Here is an 18,636-nt window from a genome sequence, read left to right on the forward strand (position 1 = left end):
GCTCTGAGCTGTCAGCACAGAGCCTAACATGGGGCCTGAACCCACAAACTGCAAGATCATGACCTGAGCTAAAGTTGGCCACTTAACCAACTGAGCCACCCAGGTGCCCCTGGAGTTATCAGCATTAAATATGAAACTTTTATTCTGCTTTTGTTTACTGAAAGTCAGATTAGTTTCATGATATCTCTGTTGCAAAATCTGTCAGAAAAAAAAAAAAAACTAAACAGAATAATGGTTGAGTTTGCCTATGAAGTTTTATGGGTACTCCACATATAATTGTTAAGAACAAGTAAATTAAATAGATGTAAATAAGATAAGAAAGTTTATAAGTAGCTTCCAAATTCTTTTTTGGTGGTAACCCAAAACGTTAAAGTTTTGCTAAGTTACATGGTAAGGTAAATTCACTGAAAATCTAGATCACTTCCAAATAAGAAAACACTAAGTATTAACATAGGTTTATCCACTTTTCTCTTTAGTTTCTCTGTATGCAACAGATTTGCACGTGTTAGCAAAACCTGTTTTGTGCTCTTGTACCAGGAAAAAACACATTTCTAACTATGAAATGTATTCATAAATTCACCAATCTAGGGGTGCCTGGCTGGCTCAATCAATAGACCATGTGACTCTTGATCTCAGGGTTGTAAGTTCAAGCCCCAGGTTGGGCATGGAGGTTAAAAAATTAAAATATAGGGGCACCTGGATGGATCAGTCAGTTAAGCGTCTGACTTCGGCTCAGGTCACGATCTCGCAATTTGTGGGTTTGAGCCCTGTGTCAGGCTCTGTGCTGACAGCTCGGCACCTGCTTCAAATTCTCGGTGTCTCTCTCTCTCTCTCTCTCAAAAATAAACATTAAAAAAAAAAAAAAGCCATCTGGGATCCCAATTAAAAGGGTCCTGTTGGTCACAGTCTAGAGCCTGGTGGTGATTAGGTATTTTGGAAACATCACCAGAGAAAAACAGCTCTTGAGCCCCATTGGAAAGGACCTTACAAAGCACTCCTGACCATGGACAGTGCTGCACAATCAGAAGGCACTGAGCCTGGGGTACATATCACATGGCTCAAGTGGGCCCTGGTCCCATGCAGACACTGGAGACCCACAAATCAAACTGACAAGGAAAAGAAACAGCCGCCCCCAAGGTAGACGGCTTCTGCTCAAGACACCTGATCAAGGCTTCACACATGAACTGAACATGACACGCTTTCTCCTCTTTCCTTTACTCTGGCATCGGCTAGGAAAGGTAATGCCCTTCTCTTTATTTCCCAGGCCACTGGGACACCCTCTGGACTTTGGAGCAAACTTTTATTTCAGGCTGGGAGAAAATCTAACTTTTATCGTTGGTCGACTCCTGTGAATTTACACCATGAGTTGGAAAGGACCTCCCAGGAGGCTTTCATGATTCAGGACTCTGTTTGGCAGACCTCTACTTCTCTGTTTAGGGATAAATACAAACGAAGCTATGATCAGGGACTTCTCCTTAATTCTTGAAATTCTTGTCACATCGCCACTAAAGCAACAACTGCCCAACAACGATCCCTAGACTCTCTGGCCAGTGTTGTTCTTGAGAACAGAATAGCCCTTGATTATCGTTTAGCTGAGCAAGGAGGTGCCACCTGGATTACACTCCTGGGAAAGTTGAAACTCGATTACATCATATCCCAAAACAAGGCGCTTGCCTTAAGAAGATGACTCCTTCCACAGGGTCTTTTTTTGATTTATCTGATTTTGATGGCATTGGGTCTTGGAGACCAGGGCTTCAAAGCACCCTGCAAACATTGGGGAGGACCCTGCTTATCATAAGAATCTCCCTGGTGCGTTATATTTTCTTAAATGCTTTAAATGCATGTTTGAGGCCACCAACCGCTAAGCAAATGGTCTCCCTCAGACTGGACCGTCCAAAAAGGTACAAAGAGGACAAAGTGACTTAACAGAATGTAAACCTGAGCTCGTAACCTGTGACTGTCACAGAGACAAAACGAAAACATCATGACCTGAGAATGCCACGCACAGGATCAACAAAGGCTTCGAGAACTACAGAGCACTAGCTGAGAGGGGCGCTAATGCCCTAAAGTTTGATCACAGCTCTCAGCAAAGCGGAGAGGCCGGTCCGAAAGGGGACCACTGTTTTTTGTTTTTTTTTTTAATTTTTTTTTTAATGTTTATTTATTTTTGAGACAGAGACAGAGCATGAACGGGGGAGGGTCAGAGAGAGAGGGAGACACAGAATCGGAAGCAGGCTCCAGGCTCCCGGCTGTCAGCACAGAGCCTGACGCGGGGCTCGAACTCATGAATCGCGAGATCATGACCTGAGCCAAAGTCAGACACTTAACCGACTGAGCCACCCAGGCACCCCGGGGACCACCATCACACACACAGGCCCAAAATAGCATCGCTTAGGTTAAGGCCCCAAATCGGTAAACCAGTTAATACCTAACCTAATCCAACCTAATTTTAACACCCCAGGAATGAATGTAGCCTTTAATCAGTCAGCATAGAATTTCCTGGTCAACACTAGGAAATTTACTGTCAGACCTTCCTGCTCTCCCTAGGAGGGCAACCTTGCTTACAACGATGTACTCCCTGCTAATAAATTCTTCCTTGTTGATGTCCTCTGCCTTTAAGAACCTTTCTCTTGTTTGGCTCAGCAGAGCTCCCCTCTACTTTCTGGAAGGGATGCCGCCCAACTCAGGAACTGCTTGCTAAAGCCCATCGGACCTTCACCTTTACTCACTTGACTTTTTTTTTTTTTTTAAACACCATGACCCAGGCTCCACCCTCAAAGAGCTCACAGTCTGGAACAGACAGCCTCCCAGGAAGCTACTCCAGCGGTATGATAGATGCCGTGCGATGTCAGGGCATTGTTCACCCTGCCTCCTGTCTCTGAAGCAGAACTCACTTGGGGCATCAGACCGCAAGTTCTCATGGGACAGGGATGAGGTAGAAATCAATATCAGCACGAACAATGAGTCCCTGTGCCCCTGGTGACTGCGGACAGAGCTGCTCCCTCATCCCCACGGCCCTGGACAGGGCCGACGCGACAGGACGTCACTAAGCCTGGTTCCATGACATCACTCACACACACACGCCTCCAGGCCCTGGGTAGCACACCTTCAAGCTAAAGACACCTGGCCCTGCACACGTAGTTCCTTGTATAGGAACAGTGGTCCTTCCAAGGCAACAAATGCACATTTTTCAAGCCGGACAGAGTTAAAGCAGCTACGTGTTCTTACAACTGTCCTAATCAGCCTCCGAGAAAAGTAGAGGCCAACTGTTGTCTGCAAACTTCTGCAGCCTGGCCTGCCCCCTCCTCCCCCTCTGCCTGCTGTTCTCGAACCACAGAGTCAGCAAGAATTGATGTGCTTCTAGGGAAGGGACCACGGGCAGGAGGGGGGCTGGCGATTAATGCAAACCAGAGTTCCAACAGCTCCCACATGCCTTGCGGACTCAGGAGCGGGCACAGGGTCACACGCACCCAAGCCCCAGCGTCCTCCGTCAGCCTTGCTGGAGCTGGGCTCTCCCCTCTAGGACAGAGTCTTCCAAATGTTTTTTCAAGCACGACCCAAACGAGAATTACATTTTACGTCTTGAACCAGCATCCACGCAGGCACACATACCCACATCTGACCCAAGATTATAAAATAATACTTCGTTCTGTGCACGGTGACTTTTGGTGTTCTGCTCGACCTCGTTTTCCAAATAATATGCTGGTTGCAACCCGCCCAACTGATTTTATGATGCACTAACAAGTTCCAAAGCAAAGTTTAAAAAACGCTGTGCTGGGAGCCCAGGTCAAGGAGCTGTACCTCAATGTACTTTTTTTTTGGCTGGGGAATTCTCCCCCGGCAGGACGAAATGAGGTAGTTGATGAGTAACTACCCCCTGAGCTGAGGGTTTGAGTTCACGGGGAGGCTGCTCCTTGGACCTCAGGGAAGCCACGGGAGAGCGTGAACCCCTCCTGTGGCCCGTGTCCTCAAGGGAAATGTGGCTGTGCCCCCCACCCCGCTAGGTGCCCCACATGGTCACGCTGCAGAGCTGTGTCAGGCTGAGGCTCACGGCACACTCCAGAGCGCCGGGGAGCCTGCTCAGGGCCCCCTGTCTGCAGCCCCGGTGAGCCAGTGCTCTCAAGCCATCAGGACCCTTTCCGTCCGCCTAACCGCCACATCCCCAGCACCCAGGCCGCTGCCGCACCTGTCACTGATGGGAACGCCCCTTACCCTGCCCACACAGTCCACAGGCCGGGACCCGCTTAGGGGGGACGATGTATGGGTCTTATGAGGCAGTAACGAAGTGGAGTGGGGCTCAGTGTTGTAGAAGCAAAACGACCCCGCTCCCTCCCACTAGCATAACAACTCCTCCACGCAGAAACAGGAAGAAAGAGCACAAGTCAGAGCAAATCCAGCAGGGAAGTGTCTCCTCAAGCCCGGCAAAGCCCAGAAAAGGAGAAGAAGGGGCCCCAAACGCCAGCTACCCCATCCACGTCTCAGCCTCCTGAGTCCCCGAGTGATTCACTCTCAGCAGGATCCCTTTCCTGGGCCATCTGCCCCGTGCATAGCGGGGAGGTAGAGGAGGGCAGGGCACCTACGAGGGGAGCCCCGGCCACAGAGTCAGGCAGCCTGGACCAGATTCCAGCTTCTCCTCTTAGGTGGCACCTTGGGCAAGTATTCCCTCACTGCTCTGGGGCTCAGTTTCTGCCTCTGTGAAGTGGAAACACTACCAGCCTGCTTTCTGGGACTACTGGAAACATGAGGAATAAATGGCACATGCTCTACACTGTGCCTGGCGCCCAGTCAGGGTGCTGAGTAGACAGTCACTGTTCTCATCACTACGACTGGCGCATGTGTCTTACCAAATCTCCATTATGCCAGTGTTCCTCTGTAATGCGTCTGCCAGCTGGGCAATCCCCTTGGCCGTGATCTGGTTCTGGATAAGCCTGAAAGAAGAACATATCTTGTATCAGATACATGATACTGGATTAAATCTGCCCCCTCCGTTAAGGAGTGGTAAGGGCATGGTGGGCATGAGACGGGGTCCGGGGAAGCGCTGTGTCCACGTGACGTTTAATCTGGCTGAGGCTGTCCAGATCAGATCTCCAGGGCATCTCTTAAGACGTTTAATTTTTTGGTACATTTCTAGAGTGAGCCTAATAGATCTGTGCACTCACACGTAGGTAATTTAATACACGAACCCAGATATGTATGTGTCGGCATTTTTCCCGTTTTTTCCTGCGGGGAGGAAAGAGGACGATTCTCCTGCTTCCACTCGTGGGTCCCAGTGGGAAAGCATCGATAATGGGGCCTCTAAGGGCGCACCCCATTATGTCTAGTTGCAGTGATCCAAATGAAACCAAGGTTTCCAATAGAGCTGGGGAGCCCGGGCGATCTCTGAAGTGCTCCCCTGAGCAGCTATGCTTCCGACCCAAGAAATACACCCAAGAAATTCACCCAAGGCACTGAGGTGTCTCTGCTTCATCACAGGCCCACTCCTCACTCCTGGCTATTGGTAGAATAAAAGCCTACCGCTCAACTTGACCCTAAGAAATCCTGGCCACTGACCCAAGAACGCAGCCCCACCAGGAAGACAGGGTTACCCCGTCATGATTGATGAGATTACAGAAATTAGGTGAGAAGGGGCCAACCCCATGAAGAGGCAGTCAGTGCAGTGGTTCAAAGCTCCCCTCCTACACACACACCCTCCACCCCCTACTTCTCAGCCACAGAACCTTGAAGAAATAAGCTTACACTATCTATGCCTCGGTTGCCTGATCTGTAAAATGGGAGTAACCGAGGTTTCAGTGGGAGGATGTATAAAGGAAGTAGTCTTCACAGTCTCTGCCACAGCACCCGATGGCAGGGAGCGCCTGTCACCATTACTGCCCGAGCACACGGGACTGTGGCTGTGCTGTGGAGGGGCCCCAATCTCCCAGCCACATGCCCCAAAGGGGGGCACCTGGGCTCAATGGCAGAGGTGATGACTCCCTGGTAAGAACGACCACAATGTAACTTGGACATTTTTGCAAGAGGAGCAAAGATAGAACCTAGAAGTGAGCAGAGAATCGTGCATTCAGCCAAACTCTGCTGCTTCCTAATCCCCTCCTTCACGATTGCCACCACCACCACCACCTACACTTTGCTGGGTGAGCTGCTTCCAGCCACGACCTGGCAAGGGAGCCAATGAGTATGGCAGTGCTCAGGCGCACCTGTCCCCTGGGGCCACCTTCGAAGACAAGGGCCAGTGTGATCTGTGCACCACCCAACAGCCGAGACTCGCTCTCTAGCCCTGTTCTAGCTCTGTTCTCCCTCCAGGCCGGGCCCCAAGGGAAAGAGATAAAAGAAAGTCTACAGGCCAGAAAAACAACAGCAAAACAGACAAAAAAGTAGCACAGTCTGGCTGTTTTGCAGAAATTAACAAGGTTCTCTAAAACTCATACAGAGGGGCGCCTGGGTGGCTCAGTCGGTTAAGCGTCCGACTTCAGCTCAGGTCACGATCTCGCGGTCCGTGAGTTCAAGCCCCGAGTCGGGCTCTGGGCTGATGGCTCAGAGCCTGGAGCCTGCTTCCGATTCTGTGTCTCCCTCTCTCTCTGCCCCTCCCCCGTTCATGCTCTGTCTCTGTCTCAAAAATAAAACATTAAAAAAAATTTTTAATAAAAAAATAAATAAATAAAAATAAAACTCATACAGAAGCACAAGCGACCCAGAATAGCCCAAACAACCTTGAGAAAGGAGGACAGAGTTGGGAGACTCACCCTTCCTGATTTCAAAACTTACTGCACAGTTAGAACAATCAGGACAGTGTGATCCTGGCATAAAGACAAACAAACGGATCAATGAACTAGAATAGAATGTCCAGAAATACACCCATACATTTATGGTCAATTGAGTTTTGGCAAAAGCGTCAGGGCCATTTAACAGGGAAAGACAGTCTCTTCAACAAGCGGTGCTGGAACAGTGGGACATGCCAAAGAAGGAGTTTGGACCCTTTGCCTCATATCACACACAACAGTTAACTCCAGAAATTAGCGTTTAGGATCAAAGACCTCAATGCAAGAGCAAAACTATAACACTTAAAGGAAATCTTAGGTGTCAATCTTTGTGACCTTGGATTACACAACAGTTTCTCAGTAAAGTATCTAAAGCACAAACAACCAAAGAAAAAATAAATTGGGCTTCCATCAAAATGAACAGTGTTGGTGCTTTAAAGGTCACTAACAAGAAAGTGGAAAACCCCACAGAGGAAATACATGCAAATCATGTATCTAGTAAATGTCTAGTATGCAGGATGTTATAAAGAGCTCCAATAATTCAGTAATAAAAAGGCAGATAACCCAGGGTGGTCAGTTGGTTAAGCGTCTGACTCTCGATTTTGGCTCAGGTCATGATCTCAAGGTTTGTGGGGTCGAGCCCTGTTTCGGGCTCTGCGCTGACAGTGCCTGCTTAGGATTCTCTGCCCTTCCTCTGCTCGCACGCGTGCACCTGCTCTCTTCCCGCCCTCCCTCTCTAAACTTTAAAAAAAAAAAAAAGGGCAAAAAAATTAAAAATGGGCAAAGGATGTGGAGACATTTCTCCAAGAGAGACACACAAAAAGATGCCCGATGTTAGTCATGAGGGAAATGAAAACCAAAACCACAATAAGACACCACTCCACATCCACTAGGATGGCAAGATCGGAAAAGATGGACACTAACGAGTGCTGGTAAGGATGCGCAGAAATGGGAGCCTTCCTACGTGACTGGCGGGGACCTAAAGCAGAGCAGCCACTCTGGAAAACACTTCGGCAGTTCCTCAAAAAGTTCAGAACAGAGTGGCCATTTGCCCCGGCAATTCTATTCCTAAGCATATACCCAAGAGAAATGAAGACGTATGTCCACACGCGGACATGCACACGAATGTCAAAGGCAGCATTATTCACAACAATTGAAAAGGCAACGTTATTCACAACAACCAAAAAGTAGAGACAACCCAAATGTCTACCAGCTGATGAACAGACAAAATGTGGAATATCCATATAACGGAGTGTCAGCCCTACGGCGCAATGAAGTTCTGACACGTTGTAGGATGTAGATGGGCCTTGAAAACCCACGTAAGTGAAAGAACACAGACAACGAGTCACACATTGTAGGATTCCATTTCTAGGAAATGCCCAGAACAGGCAAATCCACAGAGACAAAAAGTAGATTAAGGACTGGGGGAGAAGGATGGGGAGGCTTAATGCACACTGGTATATTCCAGTGGGGGCGGTCGGGAGGTAAAACTGTCCTACAACTAGATCGTGGTGATGGTCGCACAACTTTGTGAATACGCTAAAAACCACTGACCTATACGTTTTATTGTCTTTTTAAGATTTTATTTTTTTAAGTAATCTCTACACCCAGCGTGGGACCGGAACTTCCAAACCTGGAGATTGAGAGTCATACACTCCACTGACCAAGCCAGCCAGGGGCCCCTGACCTGTACATTTTTAAAGGGTGAATTTTATGCACGTCCATTTTATCTTACAAAGTATCTTTTCTTGGGGCATGTGGATGGCTCAGTTGGTTAAGCATCTGACTTTGGCTCAGGTCATGATCTTATGGTTCGTGAGTTTGAGCCCCGCGTTGGGCCCTCTATTAGCACAGAGTCCACACTTCAGATCTTCTGTCCCTGTCGCTTTCTGCCCCTCCCCCACTCTCACTCACACGTTCTCTCTCAAAAATAAGCAGACTTTAAAATATACGAAAGAGGGGCGTCTGGGTGGCGCAGTCGGTTAGGCGTCCGACTTCAGCCAGGTCACGATCTCGCGGTCCGTGAGTTCGAGCCCCGCGTCAGGCTCTGGGCTGATGGCTCGGAGCCTGGAGCCTGTTTCCGATTCTGTGTTTCCCTCTCTCTCTGCCCCTCCCCCGTTCATGCTCTGTCTCTCTCTGTCCCAAAAATAAATAAAAAACGTTGAAAAAAAAATTTTAAAAAAATAAAATAAAATAAAATATACGAAAGAGAGAGAAATATATTACTGAGACAGCACATGCGTGCACATACGCAAGCATGAGCTAGGGAGGGGCGGAGAGAGAGGGAGAGAACCCAAGCAGGCTCCATGTGACAGCACAGAGCCCAACATGGGGCTCGATCTCACAAAAATTGGGAGATCATGACCTGAGCCGAAATCAAGAGTTGGGTGCTCAACCGACTGAGCCACCCAGGCGCCCTCAAAAAATATTTTTGCATTTAAGATTTCATTTTTTAATTTTTAAAAAATATTTATTTTTGAGAGAGAGAGAGAGAGACAGAGAGAGAGAGAGAGAGAGAGAGGGGATAAGCAGATAAGCAGGGGAGGGGCAGAGAGAGACACACAGAATCCGAAGGCAGGCTCCAAAGCTCTGAGCTGTCAGTACAGAGCCCGACGTGGGGCTCAAAGCCACGAACTGTGAGATCGTGACCTGAGCCAGAGTCAGTCGCTTACCTGACTGAGCCACCCAGGCGCCCCTTAAGATTTTCTTTTTAAATAATCTCTGTACCTAACACAGGGCTCACACTTACAAAGCCAAGATCAAGAGTCGCATGCTCTATCGACGGTGCCAGCCAGGCACCCCATCTCAAAAAATATTTTTCAAAAGTAGAACAGGAGAATTACAGGCCAAAATCCCTCATGAAACTAGATGCAAAAATTCTCAATAAGATACTAGCAAATCAAATTCAACAGTACATTAAAAGAATTATTCACCATGATCAAGTGGGATTCATTCCTGGGCTGCAGGGCTGGTTCAGTACTCGCAAAGCAATCAACGTGATACACCACATTAATAAAAGAGAGGATAAGAACCCTATGATCCTGTCAATAGATGGAGAAAAGCATTTAACAAAATACAGCATCCTTTCTTGATAAAAACCCGCAAACAAGTTGAGATAGAAGGAACATACATTAACATCATAAAAGCCATATATGAAAGGCCCACAGCTAATATCATTCTCAATGGGGGAAAAAGCTTTCCCCCTGAGATCAGGAACATGACAGGGGTGTCCACTCTCACTACTGTTGTTCAACATAGTGTTGGAAGTCCTAGTCTCAGCAATCAGACAAAATGAAATAAAAGGCATCCAAATTGGCAAAGAGGTCAAACGCTCTTTGCAGACGACATGATACTTTACCTGGAAAATCCAAAAGACTCCACCAAAAAACTGCTAGAGCTGATACAGGAATTCAGCAAAGTCACAGGATATAAAATCAATGTACAGAAATCGGCTGCATTTCTATACACCAATAATGAAGCAACAGAAAGAGGAAGCAAGGAATGGATCCCATTTACAACTGCACCAAAAACCATAAATACCTAGGAATAAACCTAACCAAAGAGGTAAAAGATCTGCATACTGAAAACTATAGAAAGCTTATGAAAGAAAGTGAAGAAGACACAAAGAAATGGAAAAACATTCCATGCTCATGGACTGGAAGAACAAATATTGTTAAAATGTCAATACCACCCAAACCGATCTACGCATTCAATGCAATCTCTATCAAAAGAGCACCAGCATTCTTCACAGAACTAGAACAAACAATCCTATAATTTGTGTGGAACCACACAAGACCTCGAATAGCCGAAGTAATGTTGAAAAAAGAAAACCAAAGCTGAGGCATCACAAACACAGACTTTAACTTTTCCTACAAAGGTGTCATCATCAAGACAGTATGGTATTGGCATAAAAACAGACCACAGATCAATGGAATAGAATAGAGAACCCAGAAATGGACTGACAAATATATGGCCAACTAATCTTCGACAATCAGGGAAGAACATCCAATGGAAAAAAGATGGTCTCCTTAGCAAATGGTGCTGGGAGAACTGGACAGCAACATGCAATGGGCCACTTTCTTACACCATACACAAAAATAAATTCAAAATTGATGGAAGACCTAAATGTGAGACAGGAAACCATCAGAATCCTACAGGAGAAAACAGGCAGCAACCTCTTTGATCTCGGCTGCAGGAACTTCTTACTTAACATGTCTCTGGAGGCAAGGGAATTGAAAGCAAAAATGAACTATTAGGACCTCATTAAGATAAAAACCTTCTCCACAGCAAAGGAAATAATCAGCAAAACTAAAAGGCAACCAATAGAAGATATTTGCAAATGACATAACAGATAAAGGGTTAGTATCCAAACTCTATAAAGAACTTATCAAACTCAACACATGAAAAACAAATAATCCAGTGAAGAAATGGGCAAAAGACATGAACAGACACTTTTTCAAAGACATCCGGAGGGCTAACAGACACATGAAAAGATGCTCAACATCACTCATCATCAGGGAAATACAAGTCAAAACCACAATGAGATATTATTTCACACCAGTCAGAGTGGCTAAAATGAACAACTCAGAAAACAACAGAGGTTGGCGAGGATGCAGAGAAAGTGGAACACTTTTGCACTGCTGGTGGGAATGCAAACTGCTACAGCCACTCTGGAAAACAGTGTGAAGATTCCTCAAAAAATAAAAAATAGAACTACTCTACAACACAGCAATTGCATTACTAGGAATTTACCCAAAGGCTACAAAAATGCTGATTCAAAGGGGCACACGCACCCCAATGTTTATAGCAATGCTATCAACAATAGCCAAATTATGGAAAGAACCCAAATGTCCATTGACTGATGAATGCATAAAGAAGATGTACAAACATAAAATGGAGTACTACTCGGCAATGAAAAAGAATGAATCTTGACATTTATAACAATGTGGATGGAACTGGAGGGTATTATGCTAAGCAAAATCAGTCAGTCAGAGAAAGACATATACGATTTCAGTCATATGTGGAATTTAAGAAACACACCAGATGAACATAGGGGAAGGGAAGGAAAAAATAAGATAAAAACAGAGAGGAAGGCAAACCATAAGAGACCCTTAAATACAGAGAACAAACTGAGGATTGCTGGAACGGGTGGGGTTGGGAGGGGGATTAAATGGGTGACAGGCATTGAGGAGGGCACTTGTTGGGATGAGCACTGGGTGTCATATACAAGAGATGAATCAATGGGTTCTACTCCTGAAGCCAAGACTATACTGTATGTTAACTAACTTGAAGATGGAAGGAAGGAAGGAACGAAGGAAGGAATGAAGGAAGGAACGAAGGAAAGAACGAAGGAAGGAACGAAGGAAGAAAAGGACTCAAAAAGAAAAAAAAAAGGAAACAAAACAGATGAACATATGGGAGGGGGGGAAAAGAAAGAGGTAAGTAAAACAGAAGAGACTCTTCAGCATAGAGAACAAACTGAGGGTTGATGGAGGGAGGCGGGTGGGAGATGGGCCAGATGGGTGATGGGCATTAAGGAGGGCACTTGTTGCAATGAGCACTGGGTGTTGTATGTGATGAATCACTGAATTCTACTCCTGAAACCAATATTGCACTGTATGCTAACTAGAGTAAAAATTTTAAAAAAACTTGAAAAGTAAATCATAAATGAAAGTAGCACAGCCTGAAATTCTGAGGTTCTCTGAGTTACCATAAATGTTTCAACGTCTGGTTGACTTTCAGCATCTCTGCCAAGCTCTCTGCCACTTCATCATCGAGTTCATTTTTGGTGAGCCTAGAAAAGAAAGCAAGTGTTTACTCAGGGGAGCCCTACCTGGCACACATTTTTAAATGAGTTCTCAGAAGTGGGATCCCAGCCCAGATCTCTCCAGCTCATGCTGCTAATCGCTTGCTGAACTGAGCAAACAGCCAGGCCCCAATCCCAGCCTCTGAGCCCCATAGACAATAAATAAGGCTCATTTCTAGTGCAAATCCTGTCCCCAAGCTCCTACTCCTTAGTCCTGCTGCCACAGAGGAGCCCACGTTCCCTGCCCATCTTTGCTGCACCCTCCGTTCTCACAGAAGCTAGGGGCTAAGGCCCACTTCCCACGCTTCCTCCAGCCCCCAAGTCTCCCTGAACACCCCTGACAGCACGTTACCAAAAAGTCTGTCATATGAAGACCTAGAAAAGCCTGCCAACTGCACGTTAAAATGTGCTCAACGCTTTGCTCTGAGGCCAGTTGCGAAGGACCCAAGTTCAGTGAGTCAAGGTTCAGGAAGCCTCTTGGTTGTTCCTAAAAGCAGCAGTGGTCGGGATAAAGCACTCAGGGCTAGAAGCTCCCGGCTGTAAACAGGATTGGACCCTGTCACGCCAGTGGATGAAAGAATAAATAAGGAAAAAGAATGACATAGAACATTAAACAATCGTTCCTCACAGGGCAATTTGGTAGCGCCTAGCTGAATTTTAAATGTGTTATACTCTGAGTCAACGATCACACTTCCGTGTGCAAAGATGTACGCACAAGGATCTACACATGCAGTACCGATCGCTGCGTTGCACGGTTATACCGTGAAATATGAACACATGTAAGCATCGGCGGGGGCTTCTGGGAAACTAAACTGCAAACACCCATTCAATGGGATGCTGTGCAGCCCTCCGAGGGAACGAGGGATAGAGAGAGTGAGGCAGAAGTTGACGCTATTTAAGAGTGCTCCGGAGCCAGACATGCCGGGCGTGTGTCGCCTACTGGCACCACAGCCTCAGGTGGGCGGCTTAACTTCTCTGGGCCTGGGTTTTCTCACCAGAGAAATAAGGGTGAACAGTCACGGTACAGACATTATGGGGTGGCTGTGAGTCAACACGTATAAAAGGCAGAGAATAATGCATGCTGTACCATCAGCCCTCGAGAAATGCTGGGTATTGGCATTCTTACTTATCTGTGTAGAGTAGTGGTTCTCAGCTGGGTGCTTTCCCCTCCAGGGGACATTTGTCAACATCTGGAGACATTTTTGATCATCACAGTTGTCGGGGGGAGGGGGGGACGTACTGCTAATGGGTAGATGCCTGGGATTCTGCGAAACATCCTATAATGAACAGGACAGCCTCTTACAAGAAAGATGATTTGGACCAAAATGTCAATAGTGTCGAGATGGAGAAGTCAATAGTCAATAGACTACTGACTCCGTCAACAGACGGAGAAATCCTGACATAAGAGGACACGTAAAATGCGGACACTACACGGTTGAGATGTTTTTTTAAAGTCATTTGCTAAATGCGATTCCATGTTGTAAGAAAAGCGATATACACACAAGCATGCATTCAAGTGCTAGGAGGCTAGAAGAGAAAGGTTCGGTCTGGGAAACACAAGGGAGGAAGTACTTTCACTTCCGACTTTTAGAGTTTCTTACAGGTTTTGTTTTGTTTTTTTTTTTTTAGATATTTCTTTTAAAAACATTTTTAAGGATTTTGTTTAGAGGAAAACCATTGAAAATGCATCTAATGGCCAGCAGGTCTAATATCAGAACTCTCAAGATGATGAGACTGTCGTGCTGAACCAACTTCGCTGATAGCTCACGTGCACTGAGCCCAAACACAAATCCCTCCCTTGGAAGGCAAGTAGTGAAAGTACAAAGAAATAAAATTGAAATAGAGCAAATGAGAAAAAGGAAACCAAAACCAAAAAAAAAAAAAAGCACTGTCAGAAGGCAGCATACACTAAATGAGTACGAAGAGGGGTGAGGAACATGGGCTTCTGGGGAGAGGTGACAGGTGGGCTGGGACCTGAAGGCCAAATCGTGGTGTGGCTACTGGGGAAGGAGGAAGCAGCATGAAGAAGGCAGTTTAAGAGGAGGTAGGGAGAAAAGTTTGAGCCAAGTGCATGAAGGTTGGGCTCTGCAAGGCATATCTGAGGGTCTCCTAAGCATCATCCTGACAGAATGGCCAGCCTTCGGGTTTTCCTGAGGCTGAGGCTGAGGCTGGCAAAGGCGGCTAAGGTGGAACCCATGCTCCTGGGGTCCCCGTCCCCCTTCTGTACACCTGTCTGTGCTTCTAGGAATGGCTGCTTTCTATTCTAGGAAGAAATTAAAACTATCAACCCAACACTGAGGAAAGGCCTAGAGCCTTTTCAATTAAAAGGCGGCTTTTCAGTTAGGATTCCAGGCTGTGCAGTCTCTGGAAGAGTCCCTGAGACCCAGCCTCTCAAAATGGCTTTGCTTATTACCAGAATATTCTCAGAGAGGTGTTCCACTGCAGGGCCTGGGCGAGGCTCTTTCCACCCTCCGTAGAGATGCCGTTGAATGCAAGACTAGGAAGGAAAACACTCGGGGTCAATTATCAGAGACACATCTACACTTGGCTTTGGCTTCAGTGACCGAAACACCCGGAAGATGCTGCTGGGAGGTGGCTCCTGACTCGAGGCAGGAAGCAGAAGTGCTCAGCCTTGCCTGCTGTTGTTCCAGAGCATACTCCCCGAGCATCAGGACAGGCACAGACGTGTCAAGGAGAGTCCAGACAGGACATGGAACACCAGTGAGACCTGGTCACAGGCAGACGGGGGCGCTGGGAGGGCTCTGCTTCAGGTGGCTGACGTTTTCCAGGTGCCCACCGATGAGACCTGGAGAAGTTTCCTCTGTTCTCATAAAGAAGAAAGTCTGCTACTGCCCCCACTATGTTGGACTCTCTTTCAGTGTTAGGAAGGACCCGAGCAACACCGAGATGCCCAAGGCTCTGAGATTTGGCCCGAGGCCTCCAGGAAGGCCAGGGAGGAAGATGTCTTTACTGAGATGAAGGGTCCCCCTCTGTCTCAGCACCGTCCTGTGAATGCGGAACGGATGGCACCCCTCTCAGTTTTGTCTGGACTTAAGAATTCCTCCCTACTTCCAACTCCCAAGGGACCTGGGCAGACTGCTGAGAGGTCTCTTCCCCGCCATGGCAACGGCCTAGGTCTTAATCTGGGTGGTGGTTATGCTGGTGTGTACATTCGTCAAGTCACCAAGCTGAACGACGAACAGTAATGCCTCTTACGTGTCAATAAAGATGTTCTTTAAAAAATCCCACACGCGCACACACGAATACCTTCTCTCTTAGGAAAGCCAACCACCCGCGTCCCTTCGGCTCCTCCCTGGCAACCACGAGGTACAGCCGAGTGACCAGGTTGGACCCTGGGGACAGCGGGTCTTGGAAGGCAGCGCTTACCTCAGGTTGGTCAGGCTGGGGTGGTTCCTCAGAGCCTCTGCAAAGGCCTTTGCTCCTTCGTCACCGATTCTGTTGCCCCACATCCTGAGGGCAGAGGCAAGACGGTGAACGTTAGCCTGCGCTCACCACTCACTTTCTGCTGGTGGCCGAGCCCACGGGACACTCACCGGCAGATGTCTGTCCTCTGTCCCTGGAGCCGTGGCCTGGAGCAGATTCCCACACCAGCCCCTTAGTGAGCTGCTCTCGGTTTCCACTCAAAGGGAAATGTAAGGGTAAGAGCAGCAGAAGCCTCGGGAACAGAAGCCCATCAGGTACTTGCACAATTAGAGACTAAGTTCACGCCGCTGGGCTTTCGGAGAGGCGTGGGGGGGGGGGGGGGGGGGCAGGGAGGTGTCTGAGCACAAGGCAGTCCCAGACGCCCCTCGCGGAGGATACAGGTTTGCGAAAGCCTAAACAGGAGGCCTGTGGAATTGCCAACTCCAGCATCCATTTGGCTCGGTGCCGGGGCGCGAGACATTGGTGAAGACACAGTCAGTCTTCCGGGAAGCAAAGATCAGGAAGCACCCTTGGAAACCTCACCAGCAACGCTGCTTTTCCGGAAGAGGACCCTACTACAGCGTGCTGGCGGGCCGATGTGGTCTAGGGGGGAGCTGCAATAATGAAGCCTCGCCTCCTCCTTCCCCACAGCGGATAACCTGCGAGGGTCTGCGCGGCAGGATGCTGGGCTCCAGAGCCACACCGCTGGCCTCCCGTTTTAACTGGATTTTTATCTGGATTTAAGGTTCACTTGGGTGAATGATATAAGCTCTTGGATCTTTGTCTCCTCATCTGTAAAATGGGGCTAATAAGAAAATTCCCCCTAGAGTTGTTACGAGGATTAAGTTAACATATGCAAAGCCCTTAGAACAGCACCTGGCCTATGGTAGGCGACAGCTATTTTTATTAGGCTGAGGGCACTGCCTGCCCAGCCCATGCACAGCGGACCTGGGGCTGCCTGGGCAACATGCCCTGTGCCCTGCCACCATCCCTCCTGGGGACGCTAAAGCCCTGGAATGAATTCTCAGTGTTTTGTACAGAAAGTGTGTGTACAGGAGGAGGTGGAGAAAAGGGGAACCTCTTAACACTGCTGGTGGGAACGCCAACTGGTGCAGCCAGTGTGGAAAACAGTATGGAGGTTCCTCAAAGAGGTAAAAATAGAACTACCCTAGGAGCCAGCAATTGCACTACTAGGTATTTACCCAAAGAGTACAAAAATACAGATTTGAGAGGGCACAGGCGCCCCCATGTTTATAGCAGCACTATCAACAATAGCCAAAGCATGGAAAGAGTCCCAACGTCCATCGACGGATGAATTCATAAAGCAAATGTGGTAGATATATACAACGGAATATTACTCGGCCATTCAAAAGACGAAATCTTGCCACTTCTACCAATGTGGACGGAGTTAGAGTGTATTATGCTGAGCGAACTAAGTCAGAGGAAGTCAGAGGTGGCTCAGACGGTTAAGCGTTCAACTCTTGGTTTCAGCTCAGGTCATGATCTCACAGTTTGTGGGTTCCAGCCCCACGCTGGGCTCTGCCGCTTACAGTACAGAGCCTGCTTGGGATTCTGTCTCTCCCTCTCTCTCTGCCCCTCCCCCCCTCGCTCCCTCAAAATTAAATTTAATAAATATAAAATAAAATAGGCACTGGCTGTGATGAGCACTGGGTGTTATATGTAAGCAATGACTCACTAAATTCTACTCCTGAAACTAATATTATACTATATGTTAACTAACTGGAATTTAAATAAAAACTTGAAACTACAAAAAAAAAAAAAAAGTATGTGTACTATATGATTGAACGATATCAAATTTTTAATGAAGGGGAAAACTACTCATGAGATTAAGTGAAAAGGAATAAAATTCTGTACATATAGCCTGACCTCTACTAGAGTTTAAAAATATATATATTTTTTAACGTTTATTTATTTTTGAGACAGAGAGAGACAGAGCGTGAATGGGGGAGGGTCAGAGAGAGGGAGACACAGAATCCGAAACAGGCTACAGGCTCCGAGCTGTCAGCACAGAGCCTGACGTGGGGCTTGAACTCACGGACCGCGAGATTATGACCTGAGCTGAAGTCGGCCGCCCAAACGACTGAGCCACCCAGGCGCCCCTCTACTAGATTTAAAAAAAACCAGTGGCGAGCACACACTGCATGAGAGAACACGAAAGCTTAAGTGACCTCAGGTGTTGACAATATTTCTGAGATGATTTTTATTATCTTTTTCGTATTCGTCACAGTTTCCAGATAAAGTTATCGGTGTTTCTTTTGTAATCAGGTAAAAATTATAACGCTATAAAAAGCTCTTTTAAAAAGCCTCTGGAGTCCAAACCATAATGAGATACCACCTCATCCCTGTTAGGGTGGTTACCATCAAAAAGAGCAGAAAATGACAAGCGATGGGGAGGGGAGGGCACGGAAAACCTGGATGCACTGCTGGTGGGAAACAGTGTGGTGGGCCCTCACAAAATTAAAGACAGAATCACCAGGGGCACCTCGGTGGCTCAGTCAGTTAAGCATCCAGCTTCGGCTCAGGGCATGATCTCGTGGTCCGCGAGTTCGAGCCCCGCGTCGGGCTCTGTGCTGACAGCTCAGAGCCTGGAGCCTGCTTCCGATTCTGCGTCTCCCTCTCTCTCTGCCCCTC

The 18,636-nt window shown here is 47.4% G+C and overlaps 1 protein-coding gene across 1 annotated transcript in view; it reads right to left on the reverse strand.

Moving 5' to 3' along the window:
* NOD1 (nucleotide binding oligomerization domain containing 1) overlaps positions 1-18,636 on the reverse strand; it is a 76,739-nt gene that overhangs the window by 7,761 nt on the left and 50,342 nt on the right. The window contains exons 9-12 of the mRNA XM_049641650.1: positions 15,949-16,032; positions 14,975-15,058; positions 12,466-12,549; positions 4,845-4,928 (exon numbers count right to left, since the gene is read on the reverse strand). Coding sequence (XP_049497607.1) covers positions 4,845-4,928; positions 12,466-12,549; positions 14,975-15,058; positions 15,949-16,032 — 336 coding nt within the window. The remainder of the gene's footprint in view (positions 1-4,844; positions 4,929-12,465; positions 12,550-14,974; positions 15,059-15,948; positions 16,033-18,636) is intronic.

Source organism: Panthera uncia, chromosome A2, assembly GCF_023721935.1.
Source record: "Panthera uncia isolate 11264 chromosome A2, Puncia_PCG_1.0, whole genome shotgun sequence".
Lineage (NCBI taxonomy): Eukaryota > Metazoa > Chordata > Mammalia > Carnivora > Felidae > Panthera > Panthera uncia.